This window comes from Pinus tabuliformis, chromosome 1_2, assembly GCF_031772625.1.
Source record: "Pinus tabuliformis cultivar Carrire ecotype Pingquan chromosome 1_2, CPIR1, whole genome shotgun sequence".
NCBI classification, from domain to species: domain Eukaryota; kingdom Viridiplantae; phylum Streptophyta; class Pinopsida; order Pinales; family Pinaceae; genus Pinus; species Pinus tabuliformis.
Window position 1 is genome coordinate 687,939,381 of NC_142298.1, and position 22,532 is coordinate 687,961,912.

Genomic DNA, 22,532 nt, shown 5'->3' on the forward strand with positions numbered 1-22,532 from the left:
CTCATGTTAACATGTTTTTATGGTAGAAAAGGATGTTTCTTTCCTCATACTACTTTATTACCTAGCATAAACATAGTCAACATAATAATAATACATTAACAACATCCAATACACTAGGGGCAAAAAAAAAGAGCAAAGATATCACAATAAACCTAACATATCACCAATTAGACAGTAGTCAACCAACCAAGCATGTTCCAAGGGAGGAAGATCCACAGAAGAAGCTCATATTTCTATAAGATAATAGTGCAATTCTCATCAAAACCTATATTTACATGTACAATAACACACACATTAAAATATGGAATACATCAACTATGAGTCCCATTAAATATATCTGGAATTATAGGGAAACTAGAATGACATTGCATCCATCTATATCCTTGAATTGAAGGAATAATAGTGGGATGTTTCACCTCTGCAAACATTCAAACACTACTCCATTAACAAAGGGTGATGTCTATATACATTAATCTAAATATATTGACCTTGTTGCTCTAAGGAACTTATCTGGAACAATAGCAGATGCATTGTTGGAGAAAAGATGACCTCCCTAGTTGAGGTGTTGAACTGAAACGATCCATCTTCAAATGCAGGGACATTCAAATTAATTTCCAAGCTACCACTTCATTTACTTTCTTTTTTTTATTTTTAGGGCTAAGGAAACTTTTTTTCCTCTTCAAATATGACATAAAGCACCCAACCCAAGGGTGAAGTCATAATCCATAATATGAATATCATTGACAGTATCCATCATTTTTTTAACGAAACCAATCAATTGTTTTGCCTTACTCAAAGTAGTTGGAGGGTTATTTAAAAATAGGTTTAAGTAGCCAAACAAATCCTTTCTATCCATATAAAATTATTCAACACTGTGATCAACCATTATAGTTGTGCTAGTATTTACATCAAGGTTTGGTGCCTCTATACTTATCTTAAGAGGGTAATTGAATGAATCAGGTGTGGCATCCTGATCTAATAATGGATTTAAATCCACTTAGGGGGAATACAACCAATCCATATTTATGGAATGATTGCAAATGTTGCCATGAACAGACCATGGGCAATAGCAAGATATAAAAAATTTGTGATGCTAGGTGTTAAGATATTGCTTATAAAGTTTACTTTGACTCCTCACCCAGTAAGTGTGAGGTACACTCTCATGGGAGCCATAATCACTATCTGGAATTCTTCTATTCTTTTCCATTGATGATTAAAATTACTTCTCTTTCTTGTAAGTGTTCAAATATTCTTCCTTTTCGAAAATTTCCTTGAATCATTAATAGGGTTCAACACTTGTGAGGAGGATATAGAATAACCAATCCATCCTACAAACACATTTCTTTCTTCAATCAGAAATAAATTTTGTCTTGGGTAACTATGGCATGACTCCATGACATTATATGCCTCTTAATTTGCATGAGGAAAGTATTGACAACCTTTTACCCACATCCTTAAATATAAAAATCTTAGTTAATCCAGATATCTTCCCTTTATGAAACACAAATATATAAACACAATAAAGTGTATGTGAACTTACAAATCTTATCACCAACAACCCAATTATTGTGGAAATAGTCGAAGAACTTCTCCTCATTCGAAAATTTTGTGAAAAATCCTATGATTGCATTGTCTGCCTCATCAATAGAACATTTTTTATGATAAAACCTAGCTCATTGAACATCCACTTACTTTTTCTGGACTATTCACCAATAGATTCACATTTTTAGCCATGGCTTCCATACGTGCAAAACACACAAGATTACATCGCACCTCGTGATTCTCCAAGCATATTTAATTCATTTTAAGTGTGAAGTTTCTAGAATAAGTACATGTTGCAATGTAAAATAAGAGTATTGAAATTACCTCAAAGCAGTTATTTCAACCAATGCATCATCGACCATGAAGGCATTGACTTTCCAATAAGGAAGAAGCTAATAACACCTATGCATGAGTTTCTCTAACCATAGTGAAATCTATTGTGATATATTACATGATGGCATCACCCATGTGACTCACACCCCACTTTTTTGCTCATCAAACACAATGATTGTGTACAATTATTACTTTCATATAAAAATAAATAAAAAGTCAAGTTTAGGTCATAAGTTATATTGAACCATTACAACCAAAATGATTTTACTAGATCAATCATCAGCACCACACTCACCCCATATTTATTTTATTGAATGTTGAATTCATGGCTATTAAGTTGTTATAGGATAGCTTAACCATGGTATCCAACATCCATTTCATTTGTATTCCAATTATAAAAGGACCACTCCACCACTGGGATTTTGGTAAAAGATTAAACCATCCTAGTGTTTTTCGTACCATAGATTCACACTCACTTCATCCTTTTCATGCAATTAGTAGTTTCCTTTCATCAGAAAATTAGATATGTTTGCAACATCTTTATTGCATAACAAAAAATCCCTATCTCGAGTTGTCACATCCATATCAACATATTTCTTAATATGTATTTTATATATCGATTCAATTGGTACTCCCCCAAGAAAACAACTTTCTACATAAGAAACCATGTCCATTGAAAACCTTAGCTCATGCAAAGACATACCATCCCCTAAAGTGTCACATTGGCCATGAAAAGGAAATCCCTCTCCTTATTCATGATCATACATGTTATATGTTAATATTACTATGTTAGGTACTTGAACTATAATCTTATAATAAAATGGCAGTGATAACCCCTCTTTTTCACAAATGAGGGCCTTCATTTGATTGTACATTCTCCTCTCGTATCCTTTGGTTAGTATGAGTAAGCATAACTACATAAAATTTAAATTTTTTGAAATGTTAATACATATGACAAATGAAAAGGCAATGTTAGTACCAACATCTAAAAAATGCACTTCTAAATTAATCCAACTAGATCTTAAAATTCTCAAAATTTATCCATCTAAAAATTCCTTGTAAATGGATTCATTGCTTAGAGCTCGAAATTCTGAATCCAACGCAACTTGAATGAGTGAAAAAAGGACTCCATATGACAAAGTTATTGCAAGTCAAAGTTCAGGGTTGACAAGCAAAAAATTCAAAGGTCAAAGTTGACTATCACATGGCAGTTCGTACAATTGACGTCAAAATATGACCGATCATGTCATCATGTTGATGTGGCAATACGACGATGATGTCAACATGTTGATGTGGCAGCAAGAGGAGTTGACACATGTCACTTGGAATTGGAATTTTCAACATCTCATTGAGCCAAATAAATTATGCCATGTGGCATCCATAAGGATGATGTGGCCATTGATGTGGTGTACGATTATGAAATGTGGCACTCACGTGGAGTGTTTACTAGACAGGGTTGAATGGATGGTGACTGGGAACCACATGGCCCGGTGAGAGACCACCACGTGGCCCTATGACAAGGAAACAAATGACAACATCATTTGCAGGCACATGGACAAATCATGTGAGGACACGTGGTAGCATACGGATTTGACAAGTGGCAGCACAAGATTAGTCCAAGTTAGGCAAATCAGATGAGGACAAGTGGTTGTATGGAGGATGAGTTCTTTGCTAACGTTGGCATGGTGACTGGACGTATGAACTGGCCAATGGGTCAATCACAGGGCACCATGTGGCCTTATGAGAGGTCGCCATGTGGCCTCAGGATTCATGTCAAAATTGGTTTAATCGACTGAATCATCCTTCACAGGAATCGAAAACAGAACATATGGAATACCAACCCAACACCCTACCGGCGTGCGACAGGAGTTGCTTATTAACCATATGTTGGCAGTCTTATTTAAATTTTAATGACCCGGTGGTTGGGAGTAAATGGGCAGCCGACAGGTTAGCTCGACTGGCCAAGATCGATGGTTATATGGTGTCGAACGTGATCAAGGTGGACCTGGAGGTGAGGATTAAGTGAAGGTTGATGGCCCGTGGCCATATGTAATACGGTGCAACAAATGGTTACATAAGGTATTAAGGGTACGGGGTTAACAACCACCATAAGTCAGGACCGGCGGGGTTTGAACCCACATCAGCCACAGGCCAGTTCGCCAATCGGTGGTCCGATAAAAATGGGTAACATCCAACATATAACGGGCGTGGGTGCACATTATATTGAATGGGTGGGCCAATGAAATGGCGAGACATCCACATAAAACACCCATTTAAAATATTTAAACCAACAACATAACCACATGCACGGGGAGGATCAAACCCCCAACTTGTGGCCTATTAACAAACGCACCCACCAATTGGGCTATAAGTCATTTATTGCATGGATTGTAGAGCAAGTTGGCTTTGTAGAGCAGGTTACACTTCATGTTGGTAAAGGAGGGTATTTTGCTCATCCCTTAATCTTATCAAGCTCTGTAAGAGCCCAGTTAGGGGTTTTTGAACCTTCTGAGAAGCATGGCAACATCAGAATCGCCATTGGAGCTAGGAAATATGCCATCATTGGTTTTGGTGGCTTAGCGCTATTTCTCACTATTTCCAAGGCAGATTTCTAGAGGGAGACCTAGAGAGCCTGAGTGAAATAGAGTTGAGTTTATACTCAAATGGCTTGAAATTTCACAAGGAATTCATCTACAGATGTTCATTTTCTCATTTCAGCGATTGATTTTCAGGTGATCTTCATTTTGGAGTTTTGAGGGAAGTCCATAGTGACAATTAATCATGAACTATTTATGTTTACAACCATTGGTCTCTGAATTGCGTGACACTAGTGTAGGTGATGAGTGTGAGTATATTCTGAGTAGCGGATTTAAGAGGACCTGTTGCCACTTTATGCGAGAGTGTCATTTTTAAGCCTTATTTGATTGTTGAAAGTGAATGACTCTATGAGTGAGAGATCCTTGTAGGAGAATGTCTCTTTGTAAGAGAGACAATGCCACTCAAGGAGAGAGTCTCTTTCTTGCATTGAAAAATATTTGAATGTACTCATTATCTAGTTGCAGAGATCAATAAAGTGGCCACCCCACTATTGAAGCAAGTCCCAGAGACATAGTCCACACTAGACAAATTTCGTTATCATATGGTTGTCATCTTGTTTCCTTTGCTTGCTCACACTTCTCCATAGTTTAGATTGAGTATAGCATGTGTGTTTTATATTGTCAAGTTCGTTTAATGTAATTGTTTATATCTTGAACATGTAAGAACTAAAACATTTTTTAAGACCCAAATTTTTAAATCTTGCAAAGTCTTACTGATTATCGATTTTCAGATCAAGTGGTATCAGAGCAGGTCTGATCAGATTGCAAGAATGGGCGAGAGTTTGAAGCATGAAAGGATCTAACAATTGGAAGACATTAACTTATCTCTTCAAGAGGAGAATAGGGAACTTAAAATACTCCTTGAAGTTGTGAAGGACGAGAAGAGAAGGTTACATCTCATGTTGTATAATGTTATTGAGGAGAAAATTGGTGAATCTTATGTTATTGAAGTAGTAAAAAGTCCCTCCAAGACTAGACAAGTTTTTGGTCATGGTGAGTATAAAGGATATGGAACTTATCAGGAGAATACTAATGTTTGCACCTTTTGTTAGTTTGAGAATTCTTCCCATGTACCACACCTGATCCGAATTGGATCCTAAAGAACTCTCTAAGTTTTTATAACTCTATAAAATTCATGCCAAAGTTTCAAAGTCTTAAAAAGGTCGAGCTTATCATAAGTATCCTCGAACAGTTGTAATTTGTGAGCAGCGTCGAGCAACGAGGACCCTCAGTCAAGCCGCAGACCATTAGCCCATGGTAACGTGCGCTGCCATGAAACAGCAAAATGGGAAGCCTTTTTTAGAAACGGGGGAGGTTGCTAATCGCATATTGCCGGGCAAACCCCTCAGAGAAGAAAATGCCCCGAGCGACCCGAACCCAAAAAGTCAAAAATCGTACAGAATTCGCCGATTCCGTCAGAGGCAGGCCCCAAACGAAAATCAGTAGGATATTGGAAGGGCTTCGAGCTGTAAGCAGTTTCAACCGAGTCCTGTCCAATGCCACACACTAGGTGCCACGCGTTTGGCGGAAGAGAGAGAAAATCGCTCACATCAGACAAGTAAACGTCATGCAACTTACCCGCCCAATATGGATGGAGACCGTAGGATCTGGAGGCTCAAGATCGACAGCGGACATGCAATCCGATGGATGACTGGATTCAATAAGGTAAACAAGCTGAGTTGTATAAAAGTTTGAAGTCCAGCATGAACGATGAGTTGGCAGAGGAATCATGGTCGCAGGTAATCTGGGAGTTAAACGGAAATAACGACCGTTCAAACATTTTCAAGAGAACTGACACTCAGTTCGTTATGAAACAGGTGGCCACCTCCCTGTAAGGCATTACACAGTGATGATGATGCAAAACAAAGGAATTCAAATGGACAGAGGCAGGAAAACTAGAGTGTCAGGAAGCGGAAACGAACAGTTAGAAAGCAGATTGGCTTTAAAGCCACGAACTAATAGAAACAACGCAAGCAGTGAGAAAAGCGAGTTAAGAAAGCAGAGAACAGAGGGAAGAAGCCGAGCTGACCTGAAAGCAGCATCAAGCCAGAGAGAGTCAGAGAGTCTGTGTACTTCGGAGAAGGCTTGAGAGGTTCAAGCGAACTCCTCTGTACATGCCTATCATGTATGAGTCTCATATTGGGCTCATACTACTGTGACCAATAGAGGTCGAGTTTCAGTAAGGAGAGTCTATGTACTCCAGAGACTTGGGGGATCCAAGTCTAGTCCTACTAATTTATATATGTTGAGTGAGACTCAAATTGATCTCACTGTTGTAAAAAACTGCATTGAAAACATAATAGAGAGGCCACCACTGAAGCCTGGACCAGGAGACGTAGCCCACGAGCATTGGGTGAACTCCTTATTAAACTTGTTATGTTTACATGTTTGCCTATTATGTTTTCTCTAACTACTTCAGTGTCTATGTATTTCGCAATCTTATCGATCCATTGCATAAAGTAAGATAGGCACATCCATGCACATGAGTCTGTAATACCTTTAATTCTTTGTCCTGGATAAATTCCAGATTAAGTGGTATCAGAGCTCTAGGTTACTAAGGTTAGACAAGCTTGTGCTGGATTTTGTTATTGAATGCTAACTAGATCAAAGCTTAAATTAGTAGAAAGAGAGTTGGTTGAAACTAACCCTGAAATTGGAAGAGTCTATCCTAAGAGGAAAATGTCAAAAGAAAGTCCCTTGGAATCAGACCCTCAGTTCATGGATAGTTTCATGACCATGAGAGCCATGGTAGAGGAAATGTATAGAGAATTTAAGAAAGGTAGAGAGGAAGATTCATCAAACTCCAAACAAGATAAAGGAGCAAAAGAATATCTCCTCCATGACCACTCTAAAGGCAAAGGGAAAGAAGAAAAACTTCCCACACCTCCTAGTAGCCCTGAAAACAAAAAGAAGACATCTTTGTTTAAATTAGATGTTAAATTTGATTTACCAATATATGATGGAGATTTGAATGCGGAGAAGCTGGATAATTGGATTAGACAAATTGATGTTTATTGCAGAGTGCAAAGCATTGATTCAGACAGTAGTAAGATTTAGCTGGCTAGCCTACGCCTTGGAGGCACTGCCTTGGTATGGTGTGAAGGCAGGACATAAGCTGACATGAAGAAGCATGGTAAAATTCTTTCTGTCTGGAGTGAATTCGTTTCTGTAATTAAAAAAAAGTTCTATCCACTAGCCTATATGCAGCAAGCCATGATGAGCTGGCAAACTCTTCGCCAATTAAAAGGGCAAAGTGTACAAGGCTACACTCAAGAATTTAGGAAAAGAGCTTTGATTCTAGGAATTTCTTTAGACTCACCTGAAACTCTGTTGAAGTATATAGGTGGTCTACACAACTACTTAAGGCACACTATTCTCATGTTTAATCCCACTAGCATAGATGAGGTATCTGTTCAGGCTACTCATCTAGAGGCTAGAGGCAAGAATGTGAACCCAGAAGTTGGGGGATCATCAAAACCCACTACAAGCGAGAATAAGGAGAAAAAGAAACAAAAATGGAAAGAGAGAAAGACAAATATTGTACAAACGACCAAATATTCATGCACTCACTGTAAGAAGGATGGGTATGATGATGAACACTTCTGGATTCTGCATCCGGAGTTGAAACCCAAGAAGTACGATGGGAAGAAAAAGAAGACCATTGCAGCTATTAAAAAAGATTTGGGGTTAGATTCAGGAGATGAAACAACAATTGCAGCCACAGGTATAAAAGGTAAAAATTCTGAAGCATCTACTAGTAATTATGCACAATCTACTGACAATGAAGAAAATGAGAGGAAAAGACATGAGCTTTTTCATATTCGAGTTGTTTCCAAGCATCAAAAGATTGATACTTTGTTTAATAGTGGCTCACAAGTAAATTTAATTTCTGAAGCAATTGTAAAGAAGTTGGGATTACTAACCACACCTCACAAAAAGCCATATCCATTAGGTTGGTTATGTGATAAAGCACAGCTTCAAGTGACTAGACAATGTAAACTTAGGTTTTCTTTTGGGTCAGCATTTGTAGATGAGGTTGAGTTAGATATTGTTCCCTTGGATATATGTGGAATTATTTTAGGAAGTCCTTACTTGTATGATAGGAAAGTTATTTTCTATAGAGCTAAGAACAAGTATCAAGTCATTAAAGATGGAATCAAATATATTGTAAGAGCTCATAAACTCAAGAATAATTATACTCTCATAAACTCAAGGAAGATGAAAAGAATTGTAAATTCATGCAAACAATTTATACTGATGGTTGTAAAGGAAAAGAAACCTGATAAAACCAATGTCTTTGAGGGTTGTAATGCTAAACAGCAAGCTGATTTAGAAAAAGTTGTTTCAGAATATGATATACTATTTCAAGAACCTAAAGGTCTACCACCCAAAAAGGAAATAGTACATGATATTCATTTGCAGCAAGATGCTTCATTTCCTAACATCGGAATGTACAGGTTGTCCACTTTAGAGAATGCAGAAATCAAGAAGCAGGTACAGGAGCTACTCTAGAAAGGGTTCATAAGACCTAGCACATCGCCTTGTGGGTCTCCAATTGTCTTGATGAGAAAGAAAGATGGCTCATGGAGAATGTGCATTGATTACCGAGCACTGAATAAGATAACGATCAAAAATCATTATCCCCTTCCTCGCATAGATGATCTATTAGATTAGTTGAAAGAAGTTGTTTATTTTTCCAATTTGGACTTGTATAGTGGCTACCATCAGGTCAGAGTTGCAAAGCAAGATGCATGGAAGACTGCTTTCAAAACAAAGCAGGGATTGTATGAGTGGCTGGTTATGCCTTTTGGCTTAACTAATGCTCCTGCTACTTTCATGAGAATAATGAATGATGTACTCGGGCCTTTTATTGATGATTTTGTCATTGTATATTTGGATGACATTCTTATATTTAGTAAAACATGGGAAGAACATTTGAAGCATGTCAAGCAAACTCTAGATGTTTTGAAAAAAGAGAATCTTTATGTTAAGCCCTCAAATTGTGAATTTGGCAAAACATCTTTAAATTATTTGGGTCATATTATAGGGGGTGGTGAATTGAAGATAGATCCCTCTAAGGTTGCAGTCATTGTAAACTAGCCTAAACCCAAATCTGTTACAGAAGTTAGAAGCTTCTTAGGGGCAGCACAGTATTGGAGAAAGTTTATTTCTAGCTTTTCCCTAATTGTAGCTCCCTTACATGCTTTAACCAGATTGAACAAGGTGTTTCAGTGGGGAGGCAAACTGTAGAAATTTTGAATAATTTAACACATATTCAACAGAGATTATCCTGATCATACAATTTAAGCGGAACATGTATAATACATAATCTCCTCTACGTTGATCAAGAATATAGCAGCATCAATAACAATAAAACATCAAGAGCATTCACACATTAACACAGTATGTATCACGGGGAAAGCATCTCGCTAAAAACCCCACACTATCTGTATATTAATGATTGAGTCATGTAACATTACACAGCATAATACTTCTCACAAGTATCTCCACCTCTGTTACACACAATACAGCTCAGATCTGATCTCCAAATCTCTTCCACTGCTTGCCTGCCTCCACTGCTCAATACCTGCTCAAGAACTGATGAGAATTGCTTCCCAAACTCGATTTTCACCTGCAAAATAGTCACTCACTCTTTGTGGACGTGAGCAAAGGCTAAAATGTGGGCCAAATACGTGAGCAAACTCATTGGCATACTCAATCCCTTTGATTGTGCAAGATCTGGTGCACAACTATAGTCACAACTGATAGCAATCTGATTCTCTACCACTTGTCCCTGTTGAACTGAACATGCACTGACATGCAACTGAGTTAACTGATGTATTCTTTAGTTGTATTATGAGTTAATAATTAGTTTAACAACTCATCATTAGTCTATCTACAGTTAGACTAACTACAACCAGTTTAACTAAGTTAAACTGAACACAACTCCATCAACTGTACCTCCAGTCCACTAAACTCAACTCACTTGAGTTCTAACTGAAGTCATGCATGCAACAACTCAACTGACTCATAAGAAAAACGAATTTCCTTCTGACAGCTGCATGTGCCACTTCCGTAGCTCAAACTGAAGTGCTCCAAGAGAATAAGATTAAGTTTATAGTCCAAATATTATTGTGAGATAATAATATTTGACTTTTCTATTTTTGACAACCAGTCTAAAAATAGACTTGATCACTCACACTGTGATCACTCACACTTTCATCAAAAATAGAAGTCCATCTATTTTTCCCAACTTGATCAATCATCCATAAACATAGACATGATCCATATGTCTAAAAATAGACATAGTCTAAAAATAGACTTGCGCCAAAAATAGCCTGCGGGCCCACTTAGTGAAGGCGACTCTTTTCACTAAGCTCCATCATCTTGTTGCAATCTCAACACAAACAACAGAAAGCCTTCGACACCTTGAAAGAAAAGATTAGTACAGCACCAGTACTAGCATTGCCCGATCTTCAAAGACCATTTGAGATTGAAACGGATGCTAGTGACTATGCCATGGGAGCAGTGTTGACGCAGCATGGTAAACCCATATGTTATCATTCTGAGACATTTAATTCTGCAGTAGTTAATTATCCCACATATGATAAATAATTGTATGCATTAGTACAGAGTGCGAAAAAGTGGAAACATTACCTAATGGGCAAAGAGACAGTTATACATATTGATCATCAACCACTTCAATATTTGCATTCACAAACTAAGTTGCAATAATCAAGACACTATAGGTGGATGGGTTTTCTACAATAGTTTCATCTAGTCATTAGATATAAAAGGGCATACACAATAAAGTTGCAGATATGTTGCCCAAACCAATCATAAATGCATCCACTATACTTAAGCATAATTCAGTATTACATGAAAGCTACATTGAACAGTATGCTCAAGATATAGATTTTAAAGATGTATATGCAACTTTAAGTCATGGCAAACAAGTAGAACGCAGTCTTCACATCCATCTGATGAATGTGCCATCCCATCTGCGCTGAGAGAGCAAGAATCGTCCATATGGAAGAATACCTTGCGACAGGTGCAAAGGTCTCCTCATAATCGATCCCCTCAATCTGTGAAAAGCCTCGGGCAACAAATCTTGCCTTGTACTTCTCCACACTCCCGTCAGCTGCCTGCTTAACTTTGTAGATCCATCTCGAACCCACCACTGATTTCCCTTCCGGTCTAGGAACAATCTCCCATGCACTGTTTCTGACAATAGAATCATACTCTTCCACCATGGCGTCTACCCATGCCGGATCCTCCACAGCTTCCTCGAAAGAGGATGGCTCAGTCACAACACACTTGCTCATAAGAGCCATGTATCCAGTGTACCGATCAGGTGACTGTCTCTGCCTGCGTTGGGCTGTAGGTGGTCCTACAACTTTCTCTGCATCTTGAGCCAGTCGCTCAGCTTCTGTCAAGCGCTTTCGCCCTCTGATGGTTGGCGCTGCATGAGTGGTCTCTTCCACTCCATGAACCTCGTCCTATGGCTGATCCACGTCCTGAAGCTCATCCTTAGGAACTAATAGCTCCTCATCTGCATGCAAGTGTAGCTCCCTCTCAAGCGAACACTTCATGGCTTTCTCCTCCTGAAATTTTATATCCCGTCGCACAACAGTTTTACCACTGTCTGGCAAATACACACGATAGTTGTGGGGCGTATCAGTGTACCCCACAAATATCCCAACCTCTGCAGTCGGCTCCAACTTCTTTCTGGCATCCTTCGTCACATGCATGTAAACGTTAGCACCAAAAATCCTCAAATGAGAAAGATCAGGCTTCTTACCAGAATAAGCCTCCTCAGGTGTACTCATGCCAAGTATCCTATGAGGACAACGGTTCTGCACATAAACTGTTGTATTGCATGCTTCCGCCCACAAGTGAAGGGGTAGGCCCTGATCATGCAACATTGCCCGTGCAGCACCCACAATCGTTCTGTTCTTCCGCTCAGCTACCCCGTTCTGCTGTGGGTTATGGGGAGCTATGAGCTCTCTACGAATCCCTTCTGCCTTGCAGAAATCCTTGAACTCGTCCGAGATGTATTCACCACCATTATCGCTCCTAAGAGCCTTCACCTTCTTCCCCGACTCCTTCTCGACCAGTGCTTTGAATTCACAGAACTTTGAATATGTCTCGCTCTTCTTCTGCATGAAGAAGATCCAGCACTTACGAGAGAAATCATCAACAAAAATCACATAATACCTGTGTTTTGCTGTCGAAGCAACTGAGAAAGGTCCACACACGTCTGTGTGAATTCTCTCAAGGATCGTCGTGGCACGACTATCCTTCTCGTGAAAGGTGGCTTTCACAAACTTCCCCAAAGTACACCCCTTGCATTGATCTGACTGCGCAAGTGTGCCTTTAGGAAGCCCTGTAGTGATCTCCTGCAGTATCTTCAAGGCTCCATGGTGAAGGTGACCCAATCTCCTGTGCCATAACTCGCCATCATCCCGGCTCACCAATCCTTCTGCCTTGCCTGCCATTGCTGCGCATCCATCTACATGCAACTGATAAAGGTTCCTCACTCGAACCCCTATCTTCCGGGTCTCACCAGTTGTCTTGCTGCGCAGGAAGGCCTTTCCCTCGCTGAAAACAACATCATGCCCCTTGTCTTCTAACATCGCCACTGAGATGAGATTCTTCTTCAATCCTGGAACATGCATGACTTCCTTCAATACAAAGGGTTTACCAGACTCCCTCTCAAAGGAAATGGTACCGATACCGGTCGCACTGTATCTACCATCATCGCCCATCTCGATGTGCACTCCAAGATCTTTGTCCTCCAGATCAGAGAACAAATCTCTATCTCCCGTCATGTGAAAAGACGCACCACTGTCCAAGAACCACACTGATCCCATCACACTTGAAACCAAGCATGCGATCAATGAAAAATCAAGCTCAAACTGAGAAGCTAAAGCCTCTCCCCCTGCAGATCCAGCAGCTTGCTTGTTCTTCTTCTTCTGCGGACAATTTGTGGCATAGTGTCCATGCTGGTGACAGTGAAAACACTTCACTTTGGACATATCCTGCTTCTTGCCTTTCGCACCAGACTGAGAAGCTTTCTTGCTCTTCCCTTTCTTTGCTTTGGCAGCCAAAGCACAATTCTCTTCATCAGCTCCCTTTGACGAAGATCCGTCCCTGGTACTCCGCCTGATCTCCTCCTGCACAAGATCTGACCATAGTCTTTCCCATCCTGGCAACTTCTCCCGACCATTGACAGAGTCCTGATAGGAATGCCAACTCTTCGGAAGACCAAGGAGAGCCAAGCTCACCAAGTCCTCATCATCGACAGTAACCCCCACACTTCCCAGCTCATCTCGACACTGAGTGAACTTCGTGAGATACTTGGGAATACTGTCTCCCTTCTCGCATTTGATGTTTCTGAGTTTATCTTTGAGCGCCAGCTTCCTCTGATCGCTCTTGCTTTGGAATAATTCTGTTAATGATTTCCACATTAAATATGGAGTAGCTTTTCCATGGAGGCTGGACACAATGTGATCCTTCACGCCCTCCAACAGAATTCTTCGACATTTTGCGATCTTCTTTTGCCAAGCATCAACTTGAGTAGCATCAGTAGGCTTTGGGATATCCGTATCTATGAATTCCTTCAGCCCGTTATCATCCAATACTGCCTCCATCCTGTCCTTCCATGCAATATAGTTTGAGCTGCCCTCAAGAGCATACTCCAATCGCAATCTGTTGAAAGACATTGCTGCGTTGTCACCAAGAAAACACTGCTGCAAATTCGAATTCCACCAGCAACCAACTCAACTGCTTCCGATCAACCCTCGCTTGATATCCTGTAAAAATCTCTTCTACAAATCAAGCTGCTCCGATACCATGTAGAAATTTTTTCTACAAATCATCTAGCTCTGATACCATGTAGAAATTTTGAATAATTTAACACATATTCAACAGAGATTATCCTGATCATACAATTTAAGCGGAACATGTATAATACATAATCTCCTCTATGTTGATCAAGAATATAGCAGCATCAATAACAATAAAACATCAAGAGCATTCACACATTAACACAGTATGTATCACGGGGAAAGCATCTCGCTAAAAACCCCACACTATCTGTATATTAATGATTGAGTCATGTAACATTACACAGCATAATACTTCTCACAAGTATCTCCACCTCTGTTACACACAATACAGCTCAGATCTGATCTCCAAATCTCTTCCACTGCTTGCCTGCCTCCACTGCTCAATACCTACTCAAGAACTGATGAGAATTGCTTCCCAAACTCGATTTTCACCTGCAAAATAGTCACTCACTCTTTGTGGACGTGAGCAAAGGCTAAAATGTGGGCCAAATACGTGAGCAAACTCATTGGCATACTCAATCCCTTTGATTGTGCAAGATCTGGTGCACAACTATAGTCACAACTGATAGCAATCTGATTCTCTACCACTTGTCCCTGTTGAACTGAACATGCACTGACATGCAACTGAGTTAACTGATGTATTCTTTAGTTGTATTATGAGTTAATAATTAGTTTAACAACTCATCATTAGTCTATCTACAGTTAGACTAACTACAACCAGTTTAACTAAGTTAAATTGAACACAACTCCATCAACTGTACCTCCAGTCCACTAAACTCAACTCACTTGAGTTCTAACTGAAGTCATGCATGCAACAACTCAACTGACTCATAAGAAAAACGAATTTCCTTCTGACAACTGCATGTGCCACTTCCGTAGCTCAAACTGAAGTGCTCCAAGAGAATAAGATTAAGTTTATAGTCCAAATATTATTGTGAGATAATAATATTTGACTTTTCTATTTTTGACAACCAGTCTAAAAATAGACTTGATCACTCACACTGTGATCACTCACACTTTCATCAAAAATAGAAGTCCATCTATTTTTCCCAACTTGATCAATCATCCATAAACATAGACATGATCCATATGTCTAAAAATAGACATAGTCTAAAAATAGACTTGCGCCAAAAATAGCCTGCGGGCCCACTTAGTGAAGGCGACTCTTTTCACTAAGCTCCATCATCTTGTTGCAATCTCAACACAAACAACAGAAAGCCTTCGACACCTTGAAAGAAAAGATTAGTACAGCACCAGTACTAGCATTGCCCGATCTTCAAAGACCATTTGAGATTGAAACGGATGCTAGTGACTATGCCATGGGAGCAGTGTTGACGCAGCATGGTAAACCCATATGTTATCATTCTGAGACATTTAATTCTGCAGTAGTTAATTATCCCACATATGATAAAGAATTGTATGCATTAGTACAGAGTGCGAAAAAGTGGAAACATTACCTAATGGGCAAAGAGACAGTTATACATATTGATCATCAACCACTTCAATATTTGCATTCACAAACTAAGTTGCAATAATCAAGACACTATAGGTGGATGGGTTTTCTACAATAGTTTCATCTAGTCATTAGATATAAAAGGGCATACACAATAAAGTTGCAGATATGTTGCCCAAACCAATCATAAATGCATCCACTATACTTAAGCATAATTCAGTATTACATGAAAGCTACATTGAACAGTATGCTCAAGATATAGATTTTAAAGATGTATATGCAACTTTAAGTCATGGCAAACAAGTAGAAGAATTGGATTATCATTTTAAGGACCAAGTCTTGTATTATTTTGGAAAGTTATGCATTCCTCAAATAGAAGGAGTAAAGATAATTCGAGAAGCACACACTTCTCTAATATCAGGTCACTTTGGTATAAGTAAAAAAGTTTCACAGCGGCAAAGATTTTGTTATTGGCCAAAAATGAATGAGACAATTTCTAGATATGTAAGAGGGTGTACCATGTGTGCTAAAAGCAAGCCCGACAATAGAAAACTAGGCTTGTACACTCCACTACCAGTTCCTTCTCATCTCTGGGAAAGTGTTTCTATGGACTTCGTTGGGGGACTGCCTAAATCTAGAAAAGGTCATGACTATTTATATCTTGTTGTGGATAGGTTCAGCAAAATGTGTATTTTAATACCTTGTAACAAACAGATTACAGTTCTATTGGTAAAACGCGCGCGCGATAGGGAATGCGTTCTGCTAGGTTTTCAACCAGCTGCCGCCGCCATGGCTGCTCCAGGGGGTGCGGAGCCCTCTCCCACCCCTCCGATTTCGCTTGCAGAAGCCTTCAAGAAGATCCTTACGCAAAGAGGGAAAAAACGAATGCAGCCTGAAGCTCCGAAGTTTATCAAAAAATTAGAAGAAATCCCAGAAATTGCTCTGCCAGAAGACCAGACAATCAAAATCGCCCTTGCCCTGGCTGACAGAGGTTTAGTAGGGCAGTTTATGGGACGATGGCCAACAACCAAATCGACTGATGAATGGGTGCAAAGAAACTGGAGACCCCTGCTCCCAAACAATGTAATCAGCTACCCGATTGGAAGGGGCTACTTCATCTTTGAATTCACTACCAAGGAAGACCGAGATTTGGTGTTCAGAAATGGCCCATATTTCATGGGAAACCAAGGTCTCTTTCTGAATAAATGGACACCCGACTTTGACCCCTCAGTCGATGTCCCAAAGGAGGTCCCTGTTTGGGTTCAGCTCCCCAATCTTCCAATACACTGTTGGAGCTACCAAGCACTGCAAAAGATAGGAAATGGACTGGGAAGATTCATCGACAAAGCTGATAACAAGGGCCAATACACCTGCGCCAGAATATGCGTGGAAGTGGATCTCGAAGCTGGGCTACCGGAAGCTATCAAGTTGACAGTGGGAGATTGGCATCACTACCAGAAGCTAGACTACGAGCAACTCCCATTTAAATGCAGGATCTGCCATGAACATGGCCATTTTCAACGAAACTGCCCTAAAGCACCATCAGGGGATAAAGAGGAAGAAGAAGGATGGAAGGAAATAAAAAAGGAAAGGTAGTCTCAAAGCCAAACGAGAAGAAGCAGACAGAATCAAAGGGAAATCCCCAGCCCAACGACAAAACCAAACCAGTCTCAAATGAAGGCCCATCCACAGCTGAAAAGGGGGAGGCCTCAGAGAAACATGAAGAAACTGAAGGTCAGCCAAAGGAAAGGAAAGAATCCGAAGAAGAATCAAATCCCCAACTAACCAAGGCAGATCAAGGGGGAAAAGCAGGCGATGACGAACACATTAGTCTTGCCTCCGAATCAGGAGAAGAATCAGAAGAAAGAGAATCTGAATCAGACAGTTCTCAAATCTCTCCTATCAAAACATCCAGGGGCCGAAAATCCAAGAAGAAACAAAGAGAGGAGAAAACCTACATGGATGTTCTCCAAGGTTCCCAGAAAACCCTCAAGGGAATGATGAATACCAGATCCGGGCGCAAGAATAACAAGGCTCCAAAAGGAGCCACTCCCCCCCTCTCCAGTAAATAATGAAATACGTCTCCTGGAATTGCAGAGGATTAGGTAGCAGGCTGAAAGAAGAGGCCCTGAAAGACATTGTAAGGTTGCATATGCCTGAAATCCTTCTCATCCAGGAGACAAAGATGGAGGACTCTCTTCTCCTCCAATCCAGCAAAACATTCTGGCGCAAAGGCCCTGGAAGAGCTGTCAGTGCTAGAGGTGCCTCTGGTGGGATCGCCTCCTTCTGGGACAGCTCCAAATACGACTTGATTCAAGAAGAAAGTGGCCAGCACTGGATTTTCACTCAACTCCTTCACAAAGATTCTGGTCAACAAGTAAGTTTATTTAACCTTTATGCTCCAGTCTTGCCATCGGAGAAAAAAATTTGCTGGGACTCGCTCCAGTCCTTTCTTGTTTTGCACAATCCAGGAAATATCATTATTGCAGGGGATCTGAACGTTACTCTAGCTGCTGAAGAGAAAAAAGGTGGTTCACCTGTAAGGGACCCTGCCAGAGAATGGGTAGAAGACATCATGAACGATTGGGATTTGGAGGACATCAAACCTTCAGCCGGGAAATATACTTGGTCTAATAAAAGACTAGGTCCCAGCCATATAGCAGCTCGCTTGGACAGATTCCTTGTCCAAACCTCCTTCCTCACTAATGGCCTAATGACCTCATCCAAAATTCTGCCCAACTGCACCTCTGACCACAAACCCATAAGTCTGGAACTCTCCGTGGATAGATTTCTTGGTCCCATTCCATTTAGATTTAGCCCTTTATGGATTCAGCAAGAGGGGTTCAATGAGGTGGTTGCTGAAGTCTGGAACCGGAAAATTCAGGGTTCCCCTTTCTTCGTGTGGGAAGAAAAATTGCGGGCTCTTAAGAGAAAGCTCAAGGAATGGGCAAAAGCTTTGAAAACTCCTGCTGCCAATCGAAAAGAGTCTATAGAAAATCTTGCTGCCCTCCAATCCTCAATGGAGAATTCAGATATTACCCAAAGTCTGCTCCAAAAAGAAGTTGAGTTACAAAAAGCCTTTCATAAAGCCAGTAGGGACGAAGAGGAGTATTGGAGACAGAAATCTAGAAACTTATGGTTACAAGCCGGCGACAAAAATACTAGTTTCTTCCACAAACATGTCGAAGCCCGAAAGCAATACAAAAATGTTTCAGAAATCCGATTCCAAGATACAGTGGTTAATGATTTTGAGGGCATAAAGAGAGCAGCATTCTCCTTTTTTAAAGACCTCTATTCAGCTCCTGATTACCAGCCTATAGATCCCCAAGCATATCCGTACAATCTGATCCCCTTCTGTGTGCAAGACCCCGTCAATAATATGCTGACTGCCCCGATCAGCATGGATGAGCTCAAGAAAGCTTTGGATTGCATGGACCCGGATAAAGCGCCAGGGCCTGATGGGTTCACTGCCAGGTTCTTTCAGTCTTGCTGGTCAATTATCAACAAAGACCTTCTGAGAATGGTAAGGAAATCCCAATTTTGTACTAAGATAGGAGGCAGCACCAATTCAGCCTTCCTGGCTTTGCTTCCGAAAGAAAAAGGAGCTTCTGAGTTCAGTAGATTCCGCCCCATTTCGTTGTGTAATACTAGCTATAAACTTATTACCAAAATAATATCCATGCGCCTCAAGAATATATTGCCAGACATCATACCGGAGAACCAAGGAGGCTTCATCAAAGGGAGAAAGATACTGGATAATATTGTACTGGTTCAAGAGGCAGTACATTCAAGTGTCCAGAGAAAAGAGAAAGGAATGGTAATAAAACTAGATCTGGCTAATGCCTTTGACAGGGTGAGGCATGACTTTCTGTTTGCAGTTATGACAAAAATGGGCTTTTCAACAAAATTCACAAATTGGGTGAAAGCCTGCATCGCCTCTCCTTGGATTGCTCCGCTGGTAAATGGAAGATCAACTGAATTTTTTACAGCTTCAAGGGGATTAAGGCAAGGCTGTCCGCTGTCCCCGCTTCTCTATGCCATTCAAGCCTCAGTGTTGAGTTTCCAGCTCGACTACTGTCAGCAAATCCAAATTCTGCCAGGTCTCAGAATGGTGCAAAATGTCAAAGAAATAAACCATGCTCAATTTGCCGACGATACTCTGCTACTAGGTGGAGCGAGTATTATTTCGGCCAATTCTTTCAAAAAGGAACTGGACATCTATAAGGAAGCATCCGGCAGCAAGATTAACTACTCAAAAAGTACAATCTATGGCTGGAATTGCTCAGCTAAAAACCTTGCTGATATAGCTAGGCTTCTTGAAATGAAAATCTGTCAAGACTGGGATTCTTTCAAATATCTTGGGATCCCAATTTTCAGATCCATCCCCAAAGTTTCCCATTGGATGCCCCTTTTGGACAAGCTCAAACTCAGAATTAATGCCTGGGGAGCCTCCTGGCTGAACACTGCTGGGAAAATTATCCTTATAAAATCTGTCTTAACAAGCATGCCTCTGTTTCAGCATTCCATTCTCCTCGCCCCCAAAACCTTTCTCAGTAAAATGGATGGTATGCTGAGAAGATTTATGTGGGAAGGGGGAAAAAACAACGAAAGAAGGCTTCATTTAGTAAATTGGGATACCATTAAGAAACCTTTCATAGAAGGAGGTCTGCAAATTAGAGACTCGGCTGCCCAAAATCTCGCTCTTGGCTCAAAAATATTGTGGAATATTGTGGCAGGAAAAATAAGCTGGAGCAAGAAAGTGTTGTGGAAGAAATACTTTCAAGGTCAACGATTGAGATGTCTTGATCTTCCTCCAAAAAATTCCAAAGGCTCCCCAATATCCAAACTTTGTATCGCTGCTCTGGACAACTTCAGCCTCAACCTCTATTGGATCCCAGGTAATGGGAAAAAAATAAGAATTTGGAATGATCAGATTCTTGGAGACCAGCCTCTTCATCATATAAAAGGCCTGGCAAATATTAAGCTATGGTTGCATTCCAACAACAAGGAAACTCTATGGGACATAACCAACTGGACGGAGGATGCTGAAAGAAGATGGGACAGCTGGAATCTCGGGGAGGTGCCACACCATTTGCAATCTGAAGCTTCTTTACTGTTAGACAATCTGCAAGGGAAATCACCATTATCAGCAACAGCCAAGGATAAAAGAGGGTGGGGCTCCCATACTGGCTCCTACTCGGTAGCTGAAGGATACAAAAGTTTAATTGCTGTCCCGAATGTCCCTCCAGACCCAACGCAATGGAAATTCATATGGAACTTTCCTTCTCTCCCTAAAATAGACTTTTTCTGCTGGACACTTGCTCATAATAGTATTCTCACAGGAGACAATCTGAGAAAACGGGGAATGGAAGGGCCCTCCAGATGTCCATTATGTATATCAGAGGAAGAAACAGCTGAACACCTGTTGCTGCTGTGCCCCTTTGCCAAGGCAGTCTGGAAAGGGGTCCTGAGTTCAAGGGCGGACAAGATTGAGCTACCAAGAAGTGTGCCATCCCTGTTCTACGAGTGGGCCAAGCTTCCTCCAATCTGCACCAACAATAAAAACCTCCTTAGGACTGCTTGGATGTGGACCCCTAAATACATATGTTGGAAATTATGGCTGGAAAGGAACAACAGAATCTTCAGAGGAGAAATCTGCACTGTAAACAATGTTATATCCAAAATTAAAGCTTTATTGGGAGAGACTTTGGAAGCTAAGCCAACCCTAAGGAATGAAGTAAAGCTGGACAATGAGGAGGAGCTGTGGCTAAAAGAAATCGTTCCAAATAATCAACCCATCCCTACTATTCCAACCACTTGCCATGCTAAGTGGGAAATCCGTATGGAAGAACAGGAATTTCTAAAGTGGAGATCGGCACTAGATGACCATTGTCTTTTCTTCGACGGGGCTTCTAAAGGCAATCCAGGAGCTGCGGGTGGAGGTGGAGTGCTGCTGAAACCCGATGGGTCTACTTTACTCAAGTACCATTGGGGTCTGGGAATCGAATCAAATAATAGAGCTGAGGCTCTAGCTTTGTGGCAGGGGCTGACTCTGGCTCTAAAACGGAACATTCAAACATTGACGGTCTTCGGAGACTCTCGGCTCATCATTCAAGCAATGAATTCTCCTTCGAATCAGTGGCAGATTCATTTAGGCCGAATTCTAAAGAAAATAAGACCCATGCTGGCTAAGTTTCAGAAAATCTCCTTCTACCACATTATGAGGCAGCTTAATTCTCAAGCTGATTTTGAAGCCAACCTTGGAGCTGCCAGAAGCCAAAGAACCCTATCAGTCAATTTGGAAGATTCTCTCTGCATCATCCCATAATCGGATTAACCAGTAATTCTGTTTTAACACAGAAAACCCAGAATTTGCTTGCTGGAAATGGTGTTCCAGCAACACAGTTATTTTATCAGTTGCTGAAACTGGTGTTTCAGCAACGCCGCTCGTGGTGTTTCAGCAACGCAAAATTTTGACGTCAGGCTCTGTACATTCAATCGGACAGCTGCCCATTTCGCACGGCTCTTTCTGCTCCAGGGGAAATTGCTTTGACAAAATGCTCAAGCTGATTTTGAAGCCAACCTTGGAGCTGCCAGAAGCCAAAGAGCCCTATCAGTCAATTTGGAAGATTCTCTCTGCATCATCCCATAATCGGATTAACCAGTAATTCTGTTTTAACACAGAAAACCCAGAAATTTGCTTGCTGGAAATGGTGTTCCAGCAACACAGTTATTTTATCAGTTGCTGAAACTGGT

General features: G+C 40.7%; 1 protein-coding gene across 1 annotated transcript; it reads left to right on the forward strand.

Moving 5' to 3' along the window:
• Nucleotides 1-6,175: 6,175 nt before the first annotated feature.
• Nucleotides 6,176-22,104, forward strand: LOC149207603 (uncharacterized). Its single transcript, XM_089398089.1, has 6 exons — nucleotides 6,176-6,211; nucleotides 16,491-16,767; nucleotides 17,008-17,368; nucleotides 17,874-18,046; nucleotides 18,287-19,250; nucleotides 19,629-22,104. Exons 1-6 carry the CDS (start codon nucleotides 6,176-6,178, stop codon nucleotides 22,102-22,104), a joined length of 4,287 nt encoding a protein of 1,428 aa, XP_089254215.1.
• Nucleotides 22,105-22,532: the final 428 nt, after the last annotated feature.

Coding starts and splice junctions, on each gene's coding strand:
- LOC149207603 (XM_089398089.1), top strand. CDS start 6,176: ATGAACGATGAGTTGGCAGAGGAATCATGGTCGCAG. Junction 6,212..16,490: donor CAGAGGAATCATGGTCGCAG/GTAATCTGGGAG, acceptor TGTAACAAACAG/ATTACAGTTCTATTGGTAAA. Junction 18,047..18,286: donor CAGTGCTAGAGGTGCCTCTG/GTGGGATCGCCT, acceptor ACGTTACTCTAG/CTGCTGAAGAGAAAAAAGGT.